The sequence below is a fragment of the Lytechinus pictus genome, chromosome 2 (assembly GCF_037042905.1).
Source record: "Lytechinus pictus isolate F3 Inbred chromosome 2, Lp3.0, whole genome shotgun sequence".
Classification (NCBI taxonomy): Eukaryota; Metazoa; Echinodermata; class Echinoidea; order Temnopleuroida; family Toxopneustidae; genus Lytechinus; species Lytechinus pictus.
The window spans coordinates 9,871,629-9,888,316 of record NC_087246.1 but is presented as its reverse complement, the minus strand read 5'-3'; the positions used below and the strand labels follow the sequence as shown (position 1 = coordinate 9,888,316).

The following is a 16,688-nucleotide window of genomic DNA, read 5'->3' as shown; positions in this document are numbered from 1 at the left end:
GGGGCGAGGTAGGATTTTAAAAAGGAGGAAGCCATGGGCATAATTGGCCAAGAAACGCCAAAACCGTGATAATCCTATATTGTTTAAAGTCTTCCCTCAATTTTCCACAAAAATATCTGGAACCAAGTTCCAGTTACTCTACGTACTCATTAACTGAGCATAATCATCATCATCTTTTAAAGGTCTCGATCGCCTCAGTTTTCCACAAAAAACACATCCATTCATGAGGCGGGCGACGCTATCCGTCAACATCATCATCATCATCATCATTTATCATCAACAGCACCAACGTCGTCGTCGGCGTTATCATTATCTTCATGCATTCATTATCATCATCATTATCATCGTCATCATCATCATTATCATTCTTGACTATTATCATCATAATTTTTATTTCTTAATATCATTAAATTTTCCCTTTGCTTCTTCAAACTTTTTTTTCTTCTTCTTCTCTTGTTTTTCTTCCTCTTATTCTTCTTTATCATCTTTCTGCTCTTCCTCTTCTTCTTCTCTATTTATGTGTTCCTCTCCCCCTGTTTTTCTGTTTCCATTCTTCTTCTCTTCTTTTAATATTTTCATCCTCTTCATCATCTTCTTTTTATTATTCTTCTCTTTCTCCTCTATTTCTACTCCATATTTGTTTTCTTCTCCCCTTCTTTTTTTGTTTCTACTCTTCTCTTCTAATACTTTCGTAATCTTTGTTTTTATTCTTTTTATTCTCTTCCTCCTTTTCTTATTTTTTTCTTCTTCCCCTTCTCTTAATTAGTTCTACTTTTTCTTCTCTTCTAATATTTTTTTTTCTTCTTCTTCTCCTCCTCCTCCTCCTTCTCCTCCCTCCTCCTTCTTCTCCTCCTCATCCTCCTTCTTCTTCTTCTTCTTGATCCCCCTTCGACCTTCCCCCATTAAATACACAGCGATGTTTACGAAAACAAAAGTTTAATAAGCAAACAAATAGCAGTTGTGTTATCTACACAATCCAACAATGGGTTACTAATGAACAATAATATGTTGATCACACAATTAAATTTTCTTTATTGTAGCGAAATTAATTGTTTCATGAGCTACTACGTTAGACGAGCATATTGGCAGCGTATGAATTCTTTAACGGTAATTATCGCCTCTGTTACGCAAACAGAAGTCCTGTATCAAGGAAGTAGGCTAATAAATGCCTTTATTAAAACATGAAGGGAGTCCCTTACGAATAGAATCAGATGACAATCATCACGTCTGAACCAAGTGATGCCATTACTTTATTGTTCAGATCAGGACACAGAAGTGGCCTAATATAGGACGATGGCTTTTTGTAACAGTTATTTTTCGGGACTCGTTTCGTCGAAAGTTACTACTGTTGATGTGATTCTGACATTCATGATGTGTTTCAGCCAAGTATTGTGTGAGTAAATCCTTAATTCCTAAACTATGCTTCTCTCCACAAAAATTGCTGCTTTACCGTGTTTACCATAGCGGGACCATAGCTATAGTATATAGGACGCAAAATTCAACAGGGGGAGACCGACGTGAAATGGGAAATTTTTGCATGCTCAGAAAATATTCCTAGGGTAACTTTTTTTACATAATATAAATTAACGCATCAAGCAAGGTCATGATCATCATAGATTTGGGCATCCCTGTGTAAAATGGGACAACTACATAAGTAGCTGCAGTAAAATGCTCACAAAAATAGATTGATAATAACAAAAACACCGTTCATGAAAATATATGGCAATACAAAGTTCGTGAATAAAATTTCATGAAGAGCTCAATGCATCCAACTGTAGAACATGGTGAAGTTTTCAACTACATTGTTATCCGTCTGTCATCAAACAATTTTGTTTTTAGAAGTTTGCTAAGTTATCAATTAGCATAGCATATAATCTACCAAAACTATGTGGTACACTTTAATGTCACAAAAGGTGTGAAAGAAAGACATTTTCAACTTATTTATAGAGTTGTGTAGTTGATTGAGAGTTGGGTAGAAGAATATCTTTTGACTGATGTACCCAGATTTCTGATTTTTCAAGTAACGCATGAGTGTCCTACTTTTTTACAAGTCCCTATATTCACATCGGTATATAAAGGAGAGACCAGTGAGAAAAGGGATATACTATTTGTTGTTTATTTTCCAGGAATACACAACATAATAACGTGAAAACAAACTCTCAAATGAAACTTAACAATATACATAATAATATTAACAATAATCAATGTCCGGGGATTACCTGAAATGTGTGTGGGTGTGTATGTGTGTGTATACATGTATCCTATGAATGGCCGCCAAAGGAGTTGGTTTGATTATTTATGGTTCCCAAAGTGACGCAGAATTGCGACTATTTTCCTGAGGGACGCAGCCCCGAAGGAAAATTGTCGCATTCGCGTCACTGAGGGGACCATAGTTTCACCAAACTTCCGATCGAAGGCCGTACATATTTGTATATATCGAAATCCCAAAACATTGATTTTCATTTATTCTTTTTTTTTTTTTTTTTCATTACCACTGAATGATTTTGAACGGACATAGCAGGAAGGTACACTTACTTAGTTATAATATTAAAAAGAAGCTATTTATGCCGATTACAATTTAAAGACAGTTCTTCTTTCAGTGTATTTTCAAATACTATAGTGGTTTATTGACAATACGTAACATAGTGTCGTCTGCAGAAAGTGATGTTAACGAATTAAACATTTTTTTTAAACAAAATTTGACAGAGGCGGGGGGGGGGGTAAAAAGCTTTCGTTCGATCCAAAGTAAGGGCACCAACAGCTAAGTAGACATGAATGCGAGTCTTCGGTTACAAGTGATGTACTTTTTTTTCTGTCGTATTGGGCAATCAACTCTATAAGTTACAAAACACATTTTTTCAAATATTACACCGTCACAAAAAAGTTAGGCATTCCTTATTCATCTTGTCTATCAATTTAGCTGATTGCCCTGAAGGATGGGGTGAATTTTCGTCCAGTTGCTACTACTTTCATGCCGGTAGCATGAGCTGGGACACATCGTTTACAACATGTCAAAATCAAGAAGCTTTGATAGTTGAGATAACATCCACTGAGGAGAACACGTACGTCAATAGCATCTCGAACGGACAGTCTATATGGCTTAATTGCAGAGATGATGTTACAGAGGGGGAATACCTATGTGGAGAAGATGACCATCCAGTCACTTACACAGGTAAGAAATAATAATAAAAATGCACTCGACAAGACTAGAGATGTAAATAGTTAAGATTTCATGACCTGCGCTCATCAAGCCTCAGTGAATAACCAAATGGCACCATGATCAACAAAGTGTTTGCTCCTTTCATTGGAACATAGTGCTGTGTGATGTGTCTATCTTGTGTGCTGTGTCTAGCGTGGCTCATGGAATAATAACTTTTGAAGAAGGCCATTATAATCATATATATAATTATAATAGTTATTCTTTATGCATGTAGGGGAGAAGAATAACCTTTGCATGACGCTTAAAAAATAATACAATTTTCATTTTCTCTATTATGTACAGCCCTATCCAAAATCATCATGTCATCATTTTCAAGACTATCTATACCCCGTCACTATTATAAAAGGCTCATGGTTATGATTATAATTATCATGTATTCGTTGATTTTGTAAGATGTTTCTTTAAGTTTTGTCTGTGAAAGTAATTAAGATCAAAGTTATCTACTATTATTTTGTTCCTTACTTGCATAAAAAACTCTCCCCTCTGTTTTACGACATGTATGCCTAGATTCGATATGCGTGTCACCATTGCCATTTATCATGATTCCTCTCTCTCTCTCTCTCTCTCTTTACACACAAACGATCTTCCACACCCACATTCATATACAGTGCGTATCAAAAAAACGGGACAGTTTTGAAAAGTCTATCAAAATTTTGTTTCAAATTATGATGTCTATATTTTGATGTTACAAGATGCTCTAATGTCTTATTTTTCAAATGCCATTTTAAAAATTGAGTTTCGTTCATTCTTGAGCGAACACGAAACGTTTTTGTCAGGGGTTCAAAAAAGGCTTGCGCCAAATGGCATAACCATCAGACTATTTGCTAATTGTTTATTATGTTCTGTTGGAAATAAATCTGAATCTAATCAGCAAACCTCCTTTTCATCATTTCATTATCTGTACCCAAATTTTCGAATTCTATTCATTTACTTGAATTGTTCTGGGTTTTTTTTATATGGTATCTTTCAGTAGTGATTTTTTTAAATAAGTAAAAGCTAAAAAAAACTCGACCCAAGTAAGGAGATTCGCATTCCTAATAGGAGAACTTGTTATTTAATCAAATATTTTTATAATGTGCTGAAAAGGCTATGGTGCCTTTGAAAGATATTAATCCTTCTGTATTAACATTGCCCTGTCAAGCACACAATTCAACTTGTTCAAGTAGTCAATGTCTCCTTGACATAGGATTCATGTCTTTTCAAGGCACCGTAACCTTTGTTGCAAACAGTGGCGTACCGTGGGTCACGGCATTGGGGGGGCACCAGCAAAAATTTTGAGTCGCTCAGTAAGCGCGCTCAATTACCAGGTATAGGCCTATTGACCCTATATAGAGACATTTTAAGGACTGTGCCATTAAACGGATATGTAATGTATCTCATTGATCAAATGATACGAGCGCGAAGCGCGAGCTGAAAATTTTTGAAATTCATACCTAAATGGATCAAAATAAGCTATTAAATAAAAAATACGTATCTGTCTCGCTAAACGAACAATGCGAGCGCGAAGCGCGAGCTGAAATATTTGTATTTATTGACCCCAAACAGAGACAGTTAAGGACTATTTTTTAGAAATCAAAAATACTCATCTAACTTGAGTGCCAAGCGCTTGCTGATTTTGTTAGAAAACATGAAACACCTTTTGTAGTCATTGTAATCATGATTAAAATACGCATCTCACTAATCAAATATTGCGAGCGCGAAGCGCGAGCTATAAATTTAGGAAATTCAGACCTGAAGAGAAGCATTCTAAGGCTTGTTTGTAGGAATTTACGAAGACCATACGTACTTCACGTACAAAATGATGCGAGCGCGAAGCGCGAGCTGAAAATTTTGTATATATTGACCCCAAACAGGGACATTTTAAGGACTATTTCTTTTTTTGAATCCATTAAGAGTATACATATCTCACCATTAAGTCATCCAATGCGAGTGCCAAGCGATTGCTGATTTTGTTAGAATCACATTCAAACACATGAAGAGCTTTTTGTAGTCATAGTAATTATGATTATCATACGCATCTCAGTAGCACAAAGTGCGAGCTTAAAATATAGAAAATTCAGATCTGAAGAGGGGCATTCTAATGCTTGTTTGTAGGAATCTACTATGACCATACGTATTTCACTAAACAAATGATGCGAGCGCGAAGCGCGAGCTGAAAATTTTTGATATTTACATTAGAAGAAGAGACATTTTAAGGACCGATTTCAGGAATTCATGAAGAGCAGACAAATCTCATCAATCCACTAATTCGAACGTAAGCACGAACACGAACAAGGATTTTTTTTATATACAGACCTAAAAATGGGGCTATCACTTTAAGTAGTCATGAAAAGAAGCATATGTCACTACATAAAACAATAATAACTCGAAGTGCGATGATATATATTTGGTGCATATTGACTTGAAAACAGGACGTTTTGGTACAACATGATTGTACATGTATATCTCGTTAAAGGACAAGTCCACTCCAACAAAAAGTTGATTTGAATAAAAAGAGAAAAATCCAACAAGCATAACACTGAAAATTTCATCAAAATCGGATGTAAAATAAGAAAGTTATGACATTTTAAAGTTTCGCTTAATTTCACAAAACAGTTCTATGCACATCCTGGCTGGTATGCAAATGAGGAGAGTATGACGTCATCCACTCACTATTTCTTTTGTATTTTATTATATGAAATATGAAATATTTAAATTTTCTCCTCATTGTCAAGTGATTAACGATTAATTCCTCCCTGAACAAGTGGAATTAGCACTGTTTAATACTATATGGTTCAGTCAAGTTGGTCCTTATTGTCAAATCAATAAAAAAATGAAATATTGTATAATTCAAACAATAAAAAACAAAAGAAATAGTGAGTGATGAACATCATCGACTGTCTGATTTGCATGTCACTGAGTTGTGCATATCACTGTTTTGTGAAAAATAAGTGAAACTTTAAAATGTCATAACTTTCTTATTTTACATCCGATTTTGATGAAAGTTTCAGCACTATGTTAGTTTGATTTTCTCTATTTATTCACATCATCATTTTCCTGGGGTGGACTTGACCTTTAAACAGACAATGCTAGTACCAGGAATAATGAACAAATAGGCCCTGAGCACATTATGTTTCATAAAGTTATGAAAAAAAACATTATTATGTAATATAACACAACATATAATATAATATAACATTATAATGTACAATAAATTCTTCTTTCCCACTACGTTTCTTTCTTCTCCCTCTTTTTCTCCCTTTTCTCCCGTTTTTTTTTTTTTTTGCCAGCCGATTGGGGGGGGCACGTGCCCCCCCATGCCCCCCCCCGTAGTTACGCCACTGGTTGCAAATAATAAAAGGTCATGAATTAATTTTTTTTTTCTTAATATTCAATGCTCGGAGATAAAATATTTAAATGGAACAAGGTGGTTTAATATTGTGAACCACGAGTCTCGCCTGATTTCCCGATAATAAAATTATGCAATATAATCGTTTGACCCCTAGATGACCTTTGACCCCCATCATCTTCATGAATACACATGTGGTATTACCCAATGATCATATTTACCAAGTATGAACATAATCGATGCAGAAATAAAGAAATGAGAGCAAGTTGAACAAAATCGATGGACATGACCACATATCATTATGTCCTTTTGACCCCAAGATGACCTTCAACCTCATCATCCTAATGGACGCACGTGGTATTTTACTCAAGGATCATATTTACTAAGTAGGAACATAATTGATGCAGAAATTAAGAAATGAGAATAAGTTGAATGAAAACTAGGAAAAAGTCTGATGATCAATATTTTCTAATTTGATGACATTTGGCGCAAGCCTTTTTTTGAACCCCTGACAAAAACTTTTGTGCTCGCTCAAGCATGAACAAAACTCATTTTTCAAAATGGCATTTGAAAGATAAGTCATCAGAGCATCTATTAATATCAAAATATAGACATAATTTTACACAAAATTTTGATAGACTTTTCAAAACTGTCCCCTTTTTTATACGCACTGTACAGTCATGTCTTCTCTGTCACATCTGTGATGGTCTATTATGACAATTCTAACAGGGATTCCAGCCTTCTGACAAAATATATATTACACACCTGGCTCAATGCATAACCCATTGAAAGGGCTTTCGTTTTCTTCTATGACCCACCCCCGAGATAAGATACAGTGTTCTGAATTCGGATTAAATACAGGCCGTATCATTTTCTTTCTCTAACTCTTCTTAACCCCCTTCCCCCTTCTCCTACTTACAATCTTCTTCTTTGCTTTTTATAATTATATTTGTATCTAACACTACCCACTATTGCTTCTTATTCTCCTTCTTCTGATCATTCTCTTCAGCTTGGGGCCCTTTAAAGCCATCCGGTATACCTGCTTTTGACTGCGTGTATTTTCTAGCTGGGTCTTGGAGCGATGCCAATTGCGCAATCCCGAAATCGGTCGTCTGCGAGAAGGACAGTAAGTTTATACAAATTTCAGTAATTATTATGGGGTAAAGTTGGTTAACACAACCTAAAGCTTAAGCAATTTTCATTTGAATAAAATAGAAATGGGAGTCCAATCAAAATGGGCATGTGATCCAATCATCTTTAAAAAAATGTTCCTTTGGCCTGCTTCTTCCCCCCTTCCCCAGCAGATGGATTCCAATAGATGTTCCAGACTTCCAGGTAGCTACTGTACCCATAATAAACACTTAGGCAAAAATATGAATGTACACGTTAATGTGTTGGACTGCCTTTGCACGCGCAACACGCATTGACAGTTTTCAAAACAAATGAAACACATAAACCTAATGATAATGAGAAGAACATTTCAAGGGACAGAAAAGTGTGTTTTATTTCCACAATTGCACTAAATTCTTACAAAGCTAGCTTCCTCATTTAGAGGACCTTTATTTTAGTCAGCATAAACATTTTACTATAATATATAATTAAGCTTGCACTTTTCGCTGAAATATCGATAATTATTTTCGTTCTTTGCATTGATATATAGATGATCTACCTGTACCAACAACGGAACAGTCAATGTCCACAGTCCCAGTCACTACAGAGTGCCCGATCACTACCGAAGGCCCGATCACTACCAATGGCGCGATCTCCACCGAGAAGGCTGGGATCGACGAAGAGCAAATAATTGCTAGTGCCTACATGCAAAAAGATTCAACCCGTCCAGGATATTGCCTAGTTGGTCACGTGATCAAAGACATCCAATCATCATCTTTGATCCGTTGCTTAGACAGCTGCATCAGGTTACCAACTTGTTCATCAATGAATGTTAACTCGCATGAAGGAACGTGTCAACTTAACAACTCAACTAGAACAGTGTCCAGCTCAGACTTCAAAAGAGTAGATAATTGTGAATATTTTGAGTATTTCTTGTCATGAATTACTTTATCAACAAAAGCATAAAACATGAGTTTGAGTTGGTTATTTTTCTTCTGGTATCTGTTAACCAAGGTGTTAAAATCAGGCAAGCCGTTTTGTAGTCAGCAATTTTCTTAAAAAGTGATCTCATGTATATAACACAGATACAACTAATAATACAACACGTTTATCATACTGTGAATTTTTTTTTTTTCTTTCCACAAAAAATATTAGCATTTTGTGCAAAAAAAAAAATACATTATATTTTTTGAGTTATTCAAAAAGAAGCAGCTATTTTGGTAGCTATTATAGGGAGGGACTTTGACGCCAACCCCCCCCCCCCCAAAAAAAAAATAGATTCTACGAGAAAGTAGGACCTATACAATATTTTACAGAGAAGTCCTGCCTCAAAAACATCTTTTTCAGCTCCTTATTTCTTGTTTAAAATAACGGACGGTAACTGCACGAATCGAGCTAATAAAATAATTTTAAACATAAATAGCCTACGGTAATATAAGAGGTGTTATCTATTTCACAACGTGTCACAGACTGAGTTGGCCTCAATTGACAATTTCCATATCCATGAGAAACGGTCCCGCATAATATCGAGGCAAATCGCTCCCATATACCTTTTCAACTAATTCCCCTTCTAGAAGTACGATATCGTCGCCATCATCATTGACTGCATACAGGTGCCGTTCACCAGCCACAAAATACAATCTACAGTTGTAAGTGGAAATTGCAAATGGAAAATCCACCATATCGTGCATGGGAATCGTTTTCTCTATGGGTTTAAATTCCGTATCAGTATCTGCATAGAATATCCTGTTAACAGATGCATACGTCCAATAGACACGGGATTCTGTACATAAAAATAATTTTGAAAAATGAGAGAGAGGGGGGGGGGGGTGTTACCAATCTTACGAATAATTTTTATCGATAGCCTCGTCGACCTGGTTTGCCATCACTGACAATCATGCTGACAGTGGTAATAACAATGATAATAATTTTTATACTAGTACCGATGATAATAATAATGATGATATAAGAATAGTAGTTATTACCATTATCATGTTTATCATTAGCATACTGTTAATATTGTAACAATAGTTATAACAAAATTATTATGACAAGAGCATTAATGATAATAGAAATAACAATAGCAGTTCTGGTGGTTTGGGTTTATTGGGGTGATATACAATTAAAAAAAATCATCAGGATCATTCTGCATGGAAATAATTTCATCAATACCGTTTATAATTATGCAATATATTTCTTATATATTTAATTATGATAACAAGTTTAATAACTATAATATGAAAAATAGATATGCATACCTTATTACTACCACAGTATAATTGTTTGAAGAACGAATATAGCTATCATTATCACTGTTTGTTTTTTGCATTGTTACGATCACAATTGTCTTCATTAATTGCTTTGTACTGAACGCTGCTTGAGCAAAGGTGTGATAATAATGTTAACACTTTGTATATCTTCGGGGGAAAAGCGCTCTGTAAATCAAACTGTTTTTGTTATTGCCATTATTCACCATCGACATTATAATTTTAAACGGAGAGGGCTGAATAATCATTATTCAGGCTTTAATGAGACTCACCTTGAGAAATGAATAGGAGACTGATGGGTGGTTTCGCCAGGCTTCTTATAACAGTCTTTTTCTTCCCAGTAACCATGTTCTCTTTAGTAATTCTCCCTTTGTTATTGATTTGAGATCCCAGTAAAAGATCACTGTATTGTATAAAATATAGATATAGGTTAGTGGAAAAATAATCCTACCGGAAACCTACAACTAGCTACAATTGTACATACGGAGAGAGAGAGAGAGGGGGGGGGGGTGAGAAAGAACGATGACACGAAGGAACACAATCGCGAAATCCCTCAATCAATCAATTAAACATTTTCGATTTCTTTATACACATTATAAAATAGAGACTATTCTACAGTATACTTTGTATAGCATGCATGATTCGATATAAGGACGATTAAACGGAGAAAGATATAAATGTCTAATTATAGCGCCTTCTTTTGAAAAAAATCTGTTCATGTCATTTACATTAATAATAAATATTTTCTGGTATATACCAAATTGTCTCCTCCTTTTTTTACTCGGAAACATGGTGCGATTTTGGAACCAGTGGGATTTGAACTTAAATCTACTTGAATTTAATACTATTTGAAAGCCAAAAAATGTATATGTTCAATATGAAGCCTCATTTAACCTTGGTGAATATCCGTACCTTGTCTCAATGTCGAAATAAATTGAAAATGGGATCAATCCTGACAAATCAATTTCACGCAGATAAGTGCCATTAAAATGTGTCACGTGAAGTTTTTGGTAGTATTCAATCCAATAGATATGATGCTGCTGAACATCCAGTGTCATTTCTATGATATCTGTAAATAAAAATATTGATTCATTAAGGATATTATATTGTAACTGACACTCTTGGCAAATTATTTCATTGGATAAATTTTACGTTTATTTAGGAAATCTTCAATATGCACATCTTTTGATTGCACATGCCTGTTATGACGAACAAGAGAATGCAAGTATTGTGTATCTTTTACATTTTTATTCGTTTTATATAGCAGTTTTAGTAATTAAAAGTATTATTTTGGATGTAAGTTTAATAGCAACAACTTGCGTTTTGGTTTAAGAGGGTCTTCACAAAATTAGGAAATCTGACATTCAACTTTTTGACCGGTAACATGAAAATGTATTGAAATTTAGTGGACAAAAATCACAAAATGACAAGAGCCTGAATCTACCCACCCTTTCTAGTACCGGTGAAGATAATATCCGTCTCACTTCCATCGTAATTAGTCCGCAAAAAGATCTTTTCAGAAGTTATCATATCAGAAGCTAATATGTATATATTGTTTGTTGTTGGATCCACTATCATTCTAAGTAAGAGGTACGACGGCAGATTAATTGCAATGAATGTAGTATTAAAGAACTTTCCAGTCGATGAAAAGTATCCGATTGATAAGGATGTATCAAGTAAGACGAAAAACTTATGTAATTCTGAAAAAAAAATCACAAGTGTTTAAAAGGGGTGGACATTAATGTTATATTACGTCTATATCACGTTTCCACCTCTCTGTATGCAGAGTAAAAACTCGGCTTAATATCATACAACGCTGTTTACTATATGAACCTATTTGTTTAATTTAAACAAATGCATAAAATCTTAAACAACAATGTTTCATTTTCGTCAATAAATTAGGCATGGTTGTTCAAACTTTTTAAAAAAACTATTGTATGGTTCATGTAGTAAACAGCGTTGGGTAAACTTTTAAACGGCATTTTTACTGTGTTGGTCTATTATTTCTATATTAAAATGCAAACAAAGAAATTGAATTATATCGATAATGTCCTATCAACTATAAATTATAATAAGCATTAAAAACTTTCAATAATTATTAACTTTCTATTATTAAGGATTTCAGTCCCGTCTTCAGTAATTCATGCATATAATTTTGCTACTCAGGCAATGACACATTCATTTATATGTACTTTGTCATTAATTCGTAGATAAATTTACTAATTATGTTTTTAAACTACTTATCTAATTCAATCTCTCACCCATTCTCATTCAATCATCCATTCATTTCCACAAAGGTTTGGGTCATCCCATGGATAGTAGGTCCATGGTCATCCAAACTCATAGACTTGTTTTGCTTTTCTTATTTACGGAGACAAGTTTCCTCAAACTTGTCTTGTAAGAAGATTAAAACTTACCAATTTCACACAACATCCCCTCGAATGCTACATCACACGTACACATAAAATCACCGTCTACCTCCATGCAGGTTCCTCCATTTTGACACGGGTCACTGTGGCAAGCTGCATATATCAACACATTGATAACAGTACACGGCGATGCTTTATAATATACATACACTGAAAAAACTCCGGCGTTGATTTAACACCAGCACGGAATCTATATATGTCCACACCAGAGAAGTGTTAAACAACACCAGTTTGGTTTTGGTCTGACACCAGATATGTGTTTATACAACACCAATTAGTATTAAAACAGCAACGGTTTGATTCCAAACTGGTGTTATTTCAATACTTCTCTGGTGTGGACATATATTATATAGATTCCGTCTGGTGTTAAATCAACACCGGAGTTTTTGCAGTGTATATACGTGCCCAGTACGGCATATGGGCATGGGATAAATGCCCCCTCATATTTAGAACGGTTAAAAGACCCCTCCCCCACCAAAAAAAAATGAGACTAAAAATACCGTCATCAGCATCCCATTCAAACTGAAATTTTCTTACATACTTTCACTTTTCAAAAATAAGCCAACATTGCTCAAATGTGTTATGCGCTCACGCTTGAAAAGAATAAATTGGTCGCTATTTTTCTCGCAGAAAATCAGAGTGATATTTATTATTCCGAAGTACACAAATTGAAATTTTTGATAGGGTTGTAATTGTCATGTCTATTAATTCCCTCATTACTTCGTTTTCTTACATTGTATTTTCATGTATTTTCACTCCGAACTTTTAACTCGGCGGGGAGGGAGGGGGGGACACAATTCCTATATATTGATATGGGTTGTAAAGAAAGGATGGAACAGCGCCTTGTCACATTGCGTTAAACCCCACGCTTCCCCCCGAGTTTGCCGAAAAAGGAGATCTTATCTCAAGTAATAATAAAGATAATAACATTATTTTTATTATACGCCATTCTGATTAGCTTTAACCTTCAAAGAGCCAATTCAAAGAGGCTATCATCTGGATCGCTTAATAACACCCCAATTTCAAGGTGAAATTAAACAATGTAATGATATTCTTTATAGGCTAAAACTTTATATATATATATTTATTTGATAGTAATGATAATAAATTAATAAACATTCAATATGCAGGAATACGTTTATGGGGACGACCGATATATCCGAGCTTTAGCTTTGAACAAATTCGACAAAATATCACTTCAAATTTATCACATTATTTTGTATATGAAGACATTTTTAGATTTGTCGGGGATTCAAAATTATTACATTATGGGTGAAATGTTTTATTACATTGATGTCGGTTAAATTATTACATTTACGGGTAAATTGTTATTTCATTTGCGGGTATTGTTGGTCAGTTGTGGGTGTACACCCCCCCCCCCTCTCACATGAAAAAGATCTGTCTATACGCCGCTGCACACCGTGAAAGAATGTAAAGCAAATAATTGTAAATTCGTAAATTCTGGGGACACATCATTTTTACTCCTCTGTAAATATTATTAATATATATATATATTCTTACGATCAGATGTATCACAGAAGATATGTTTTATTAAATCATTCTTGAACAGTCCTAATTCCATCAGGTGAGGGCCAATGAGAAAAATATCTGTCATTATGTGAATTTTTCCTTTGCAGATTGGAATCGGTGAACAGGTATTGGATTCTGTCAAGAGGTACAAACGAGAAACATTAGATTTTGCGAGCTTTAAAAAGATGTCCGAGATCCATGTTTTTCATAAGTAAAATGAGAATGAGTATAAAGAGAGAGAAAACATGGAATTACTAAATTATTATCGAAGACTATACACCTCCCCTTGATAATCATTAGGTATATCTATTGTACATCTTTAAATCAGTACATGACTCTTGTATACGAATTAAAATATACACGTTGTGTACGAATTGACTAAAATATTAATTGTTCATATAACAGATTTTAACCCAAGAATAATGATTGATTGACTCAAGGAGCTTTAGATCGACCCTTTTAGAGTGGCTTTTATTCAAGGTTTGGTCATATTGATAGAGCGCAAAGTAACCGTACAGTTGTAAATAATATAACCCAAAATGTTGTACGGAAACGTGTTTCGTCTCTCTCGAGATAACCTAGATATAGTTAGAAGCAATGTTGAAGACATTTTCATATGCCTGTAGCCTGACAATATACACATCGCATTTTTTTAAAACAATTATATGGATATTATAAAAGATGCTTCATTAGATTGAAATAGATTTTTATAGAATCAACGATCGTACAAACTTTTTATGGATTAGTTGAGGAATGTTCAAGAAAAAACAAGATAATTACCGGTTGCCGAGGCGAGATTGATAAGAAGACAAACAATGAGGCACCTCTGTAAGATAAATGGAAGGACATACCGTTATTTGATTTGTTCTTTCTCTCTTCATTTCCATATCGAAAGCCTAAAACTACTCCAATAAGGGGGTCAAATGAGTAATTAAAACAAAATCCTTAAGATTATGTCGCATCATCTTATCCAGTGTCATACAAATTCTTTCTAACACGCGTTAGGGTTCTGATTTCTTCATAAAACTCGAAGGTGTGAAGAAAAACAGAAACATCTAAATGCAGGGGAAAAAATGATTCAGTGATACAAATCCGGGTTGCCCAATTATCACTACACTGGTTAATGCAAAGGCAATATACAGACATATACAAAGAGAGCAAATTTACAAGTAAATAAGTATTGATACAATAGTATACAATCAATTAATCAATAAAGTATTATTAACTTACTCGTACCATTTTGACTGCTACTAAAGCTGGGTATATAATTTGGACTGATTTAACCAGTTATGTTGCGAATAAGAAAATCTTGAGCTGCGGTAATATACCAGTCAGACTGCAGGTCCCAAGAAAGTGGCTTCTTTCATCCAAGTGATATTCATGACTTGAGATGTTTTGCATATTTAATGAGCTTGATGCGGACCAAAACACCTCTTTTCATTCGGTCATTGCTGCTCTAATTGTGCATCGAATTTCATGAATTTGGTACCATTGTAAAGAAGATGAATTATTCTTTCAGGTCATGTGTTTGGATTTATTCAAAGATTTTGTGATATAGGTTAAAATTTTGATCTAAAATATGCTACAAAATAAATATTTTCACCTGACAAAAGCTGCTATTTTCACACTTTATTTTTGTTTGAGCCCAAATGATTTTTATATCATAATAAAGCTGAATATGTATGCTTTGAAATGATATAGGTTTCAAAATAAGAATTGGTTTAATCGGGTCAAGATCACACTTTTCATTTGCCAAGTACATAAAGCAGCTTGAAAACAAGAATACTGCACTCTGATTGGTCAAAAAGACCACACAATGGCAAATTCCAACGGTTCCAGTGCCTGGGTTCGTGGGAAGGTCACACTTCCCATGTGGTAATCTCCTCAAATACCCCGCGCCTGTTGTTCTGTGAACCTTATCCAGCCAATCAGAACGCTTACAAAATTTCAGAAATCTCGTCTTGTACCTTGGTGGGAAAAGTGTGATCTTGACCCGATTAAAAGGTACCGCATATCAAGAGTGGCATTGTGAGAAAGTACAGAAATTCAGCTTTACGGTGATATAGATATCATTGAGGCTCAAAATAAAAAGTTTTGCACAATTTGCAAAATAAAACAGAGAAAGAAAATTCAGTTTTGAGGCACATTTTCAGGCCAGAAATTTACTTATTTAACAAAATATTGTATACAAAATAAATGACCAATATGAAAGAGTAACTTTTACTCTATCTGATGGTGCAATAATATTTCATTTAACTTGAGGTTAAAACAGGTAAATTCTTAGAGAAAGAAAATCTCACGAATCACGAGATTTTGCAAGGAGAAGGATTCAGCCACGAGATGATTTGGATGAATCTGGATTTTTGCTCATTAGCATAGGGACCTGCGGTCTGACTGATACCATTTATACATTGCATCGTTTCAAGTTTTTCACATCCGGCAAAGTTATTCTCTGACAGAAACCATAGTAACAGTGATATTTGACCAATGAATGGCAACTCTTCAGTGATGAAATAAAAACACCACAAAACGGCAGCAAGGAGCCATCAATAATGTCCATCTGAATTGACCATCATGAATAAATTATTGACACGCGCTTGGCCAGTTGGCGGTGACTCGATCTAAATTCTGATTTTGACAAATATGTCACGCTCCTTGAGGCCTATATATTCTCTTCCGTTTGAGCTTAGGTTATATGCCTATATACTAGTAAACCATCCTAAATCTTTACAATCTTTGTTCCATGGACACTAAATGTAAATTGTTGAATACTACAGAGGCCGCGGAAGCGGGGGGCTGGGGGT

General features: G+C 34.7%; 1 protein-coding gene across 1 annotated transcript; it reads left to right on the top strand.

The window, feature by feature from the left end:
* Positions 1-1,194: 1,194 nt before the first annotated feature.
* On the top strand, positions 1,195-11,037 carry LOC129253570 (low affinity immunoglobulin epsilon Fc receptor-like). Its single transcript, XM_054892001.2, has 4 exons — positions 1,195-1,393; positions 2,921-3,172; positions 7,558-7,674; positions 8,209-11,037. Exons 1-4 carry the CDS (start codon positions 1,294-1,296, stop codon positions 8,598-8,600), a joined length of 861 nt encoding a protein of 286 aa, XP_054747976.2. The 5' UTR covers positions 1,195-1,293; the 3' UTR covers positions 8,601-11,037.
* Positions 11,038-16,688: the final 5,651 nt, after the last annotated feature.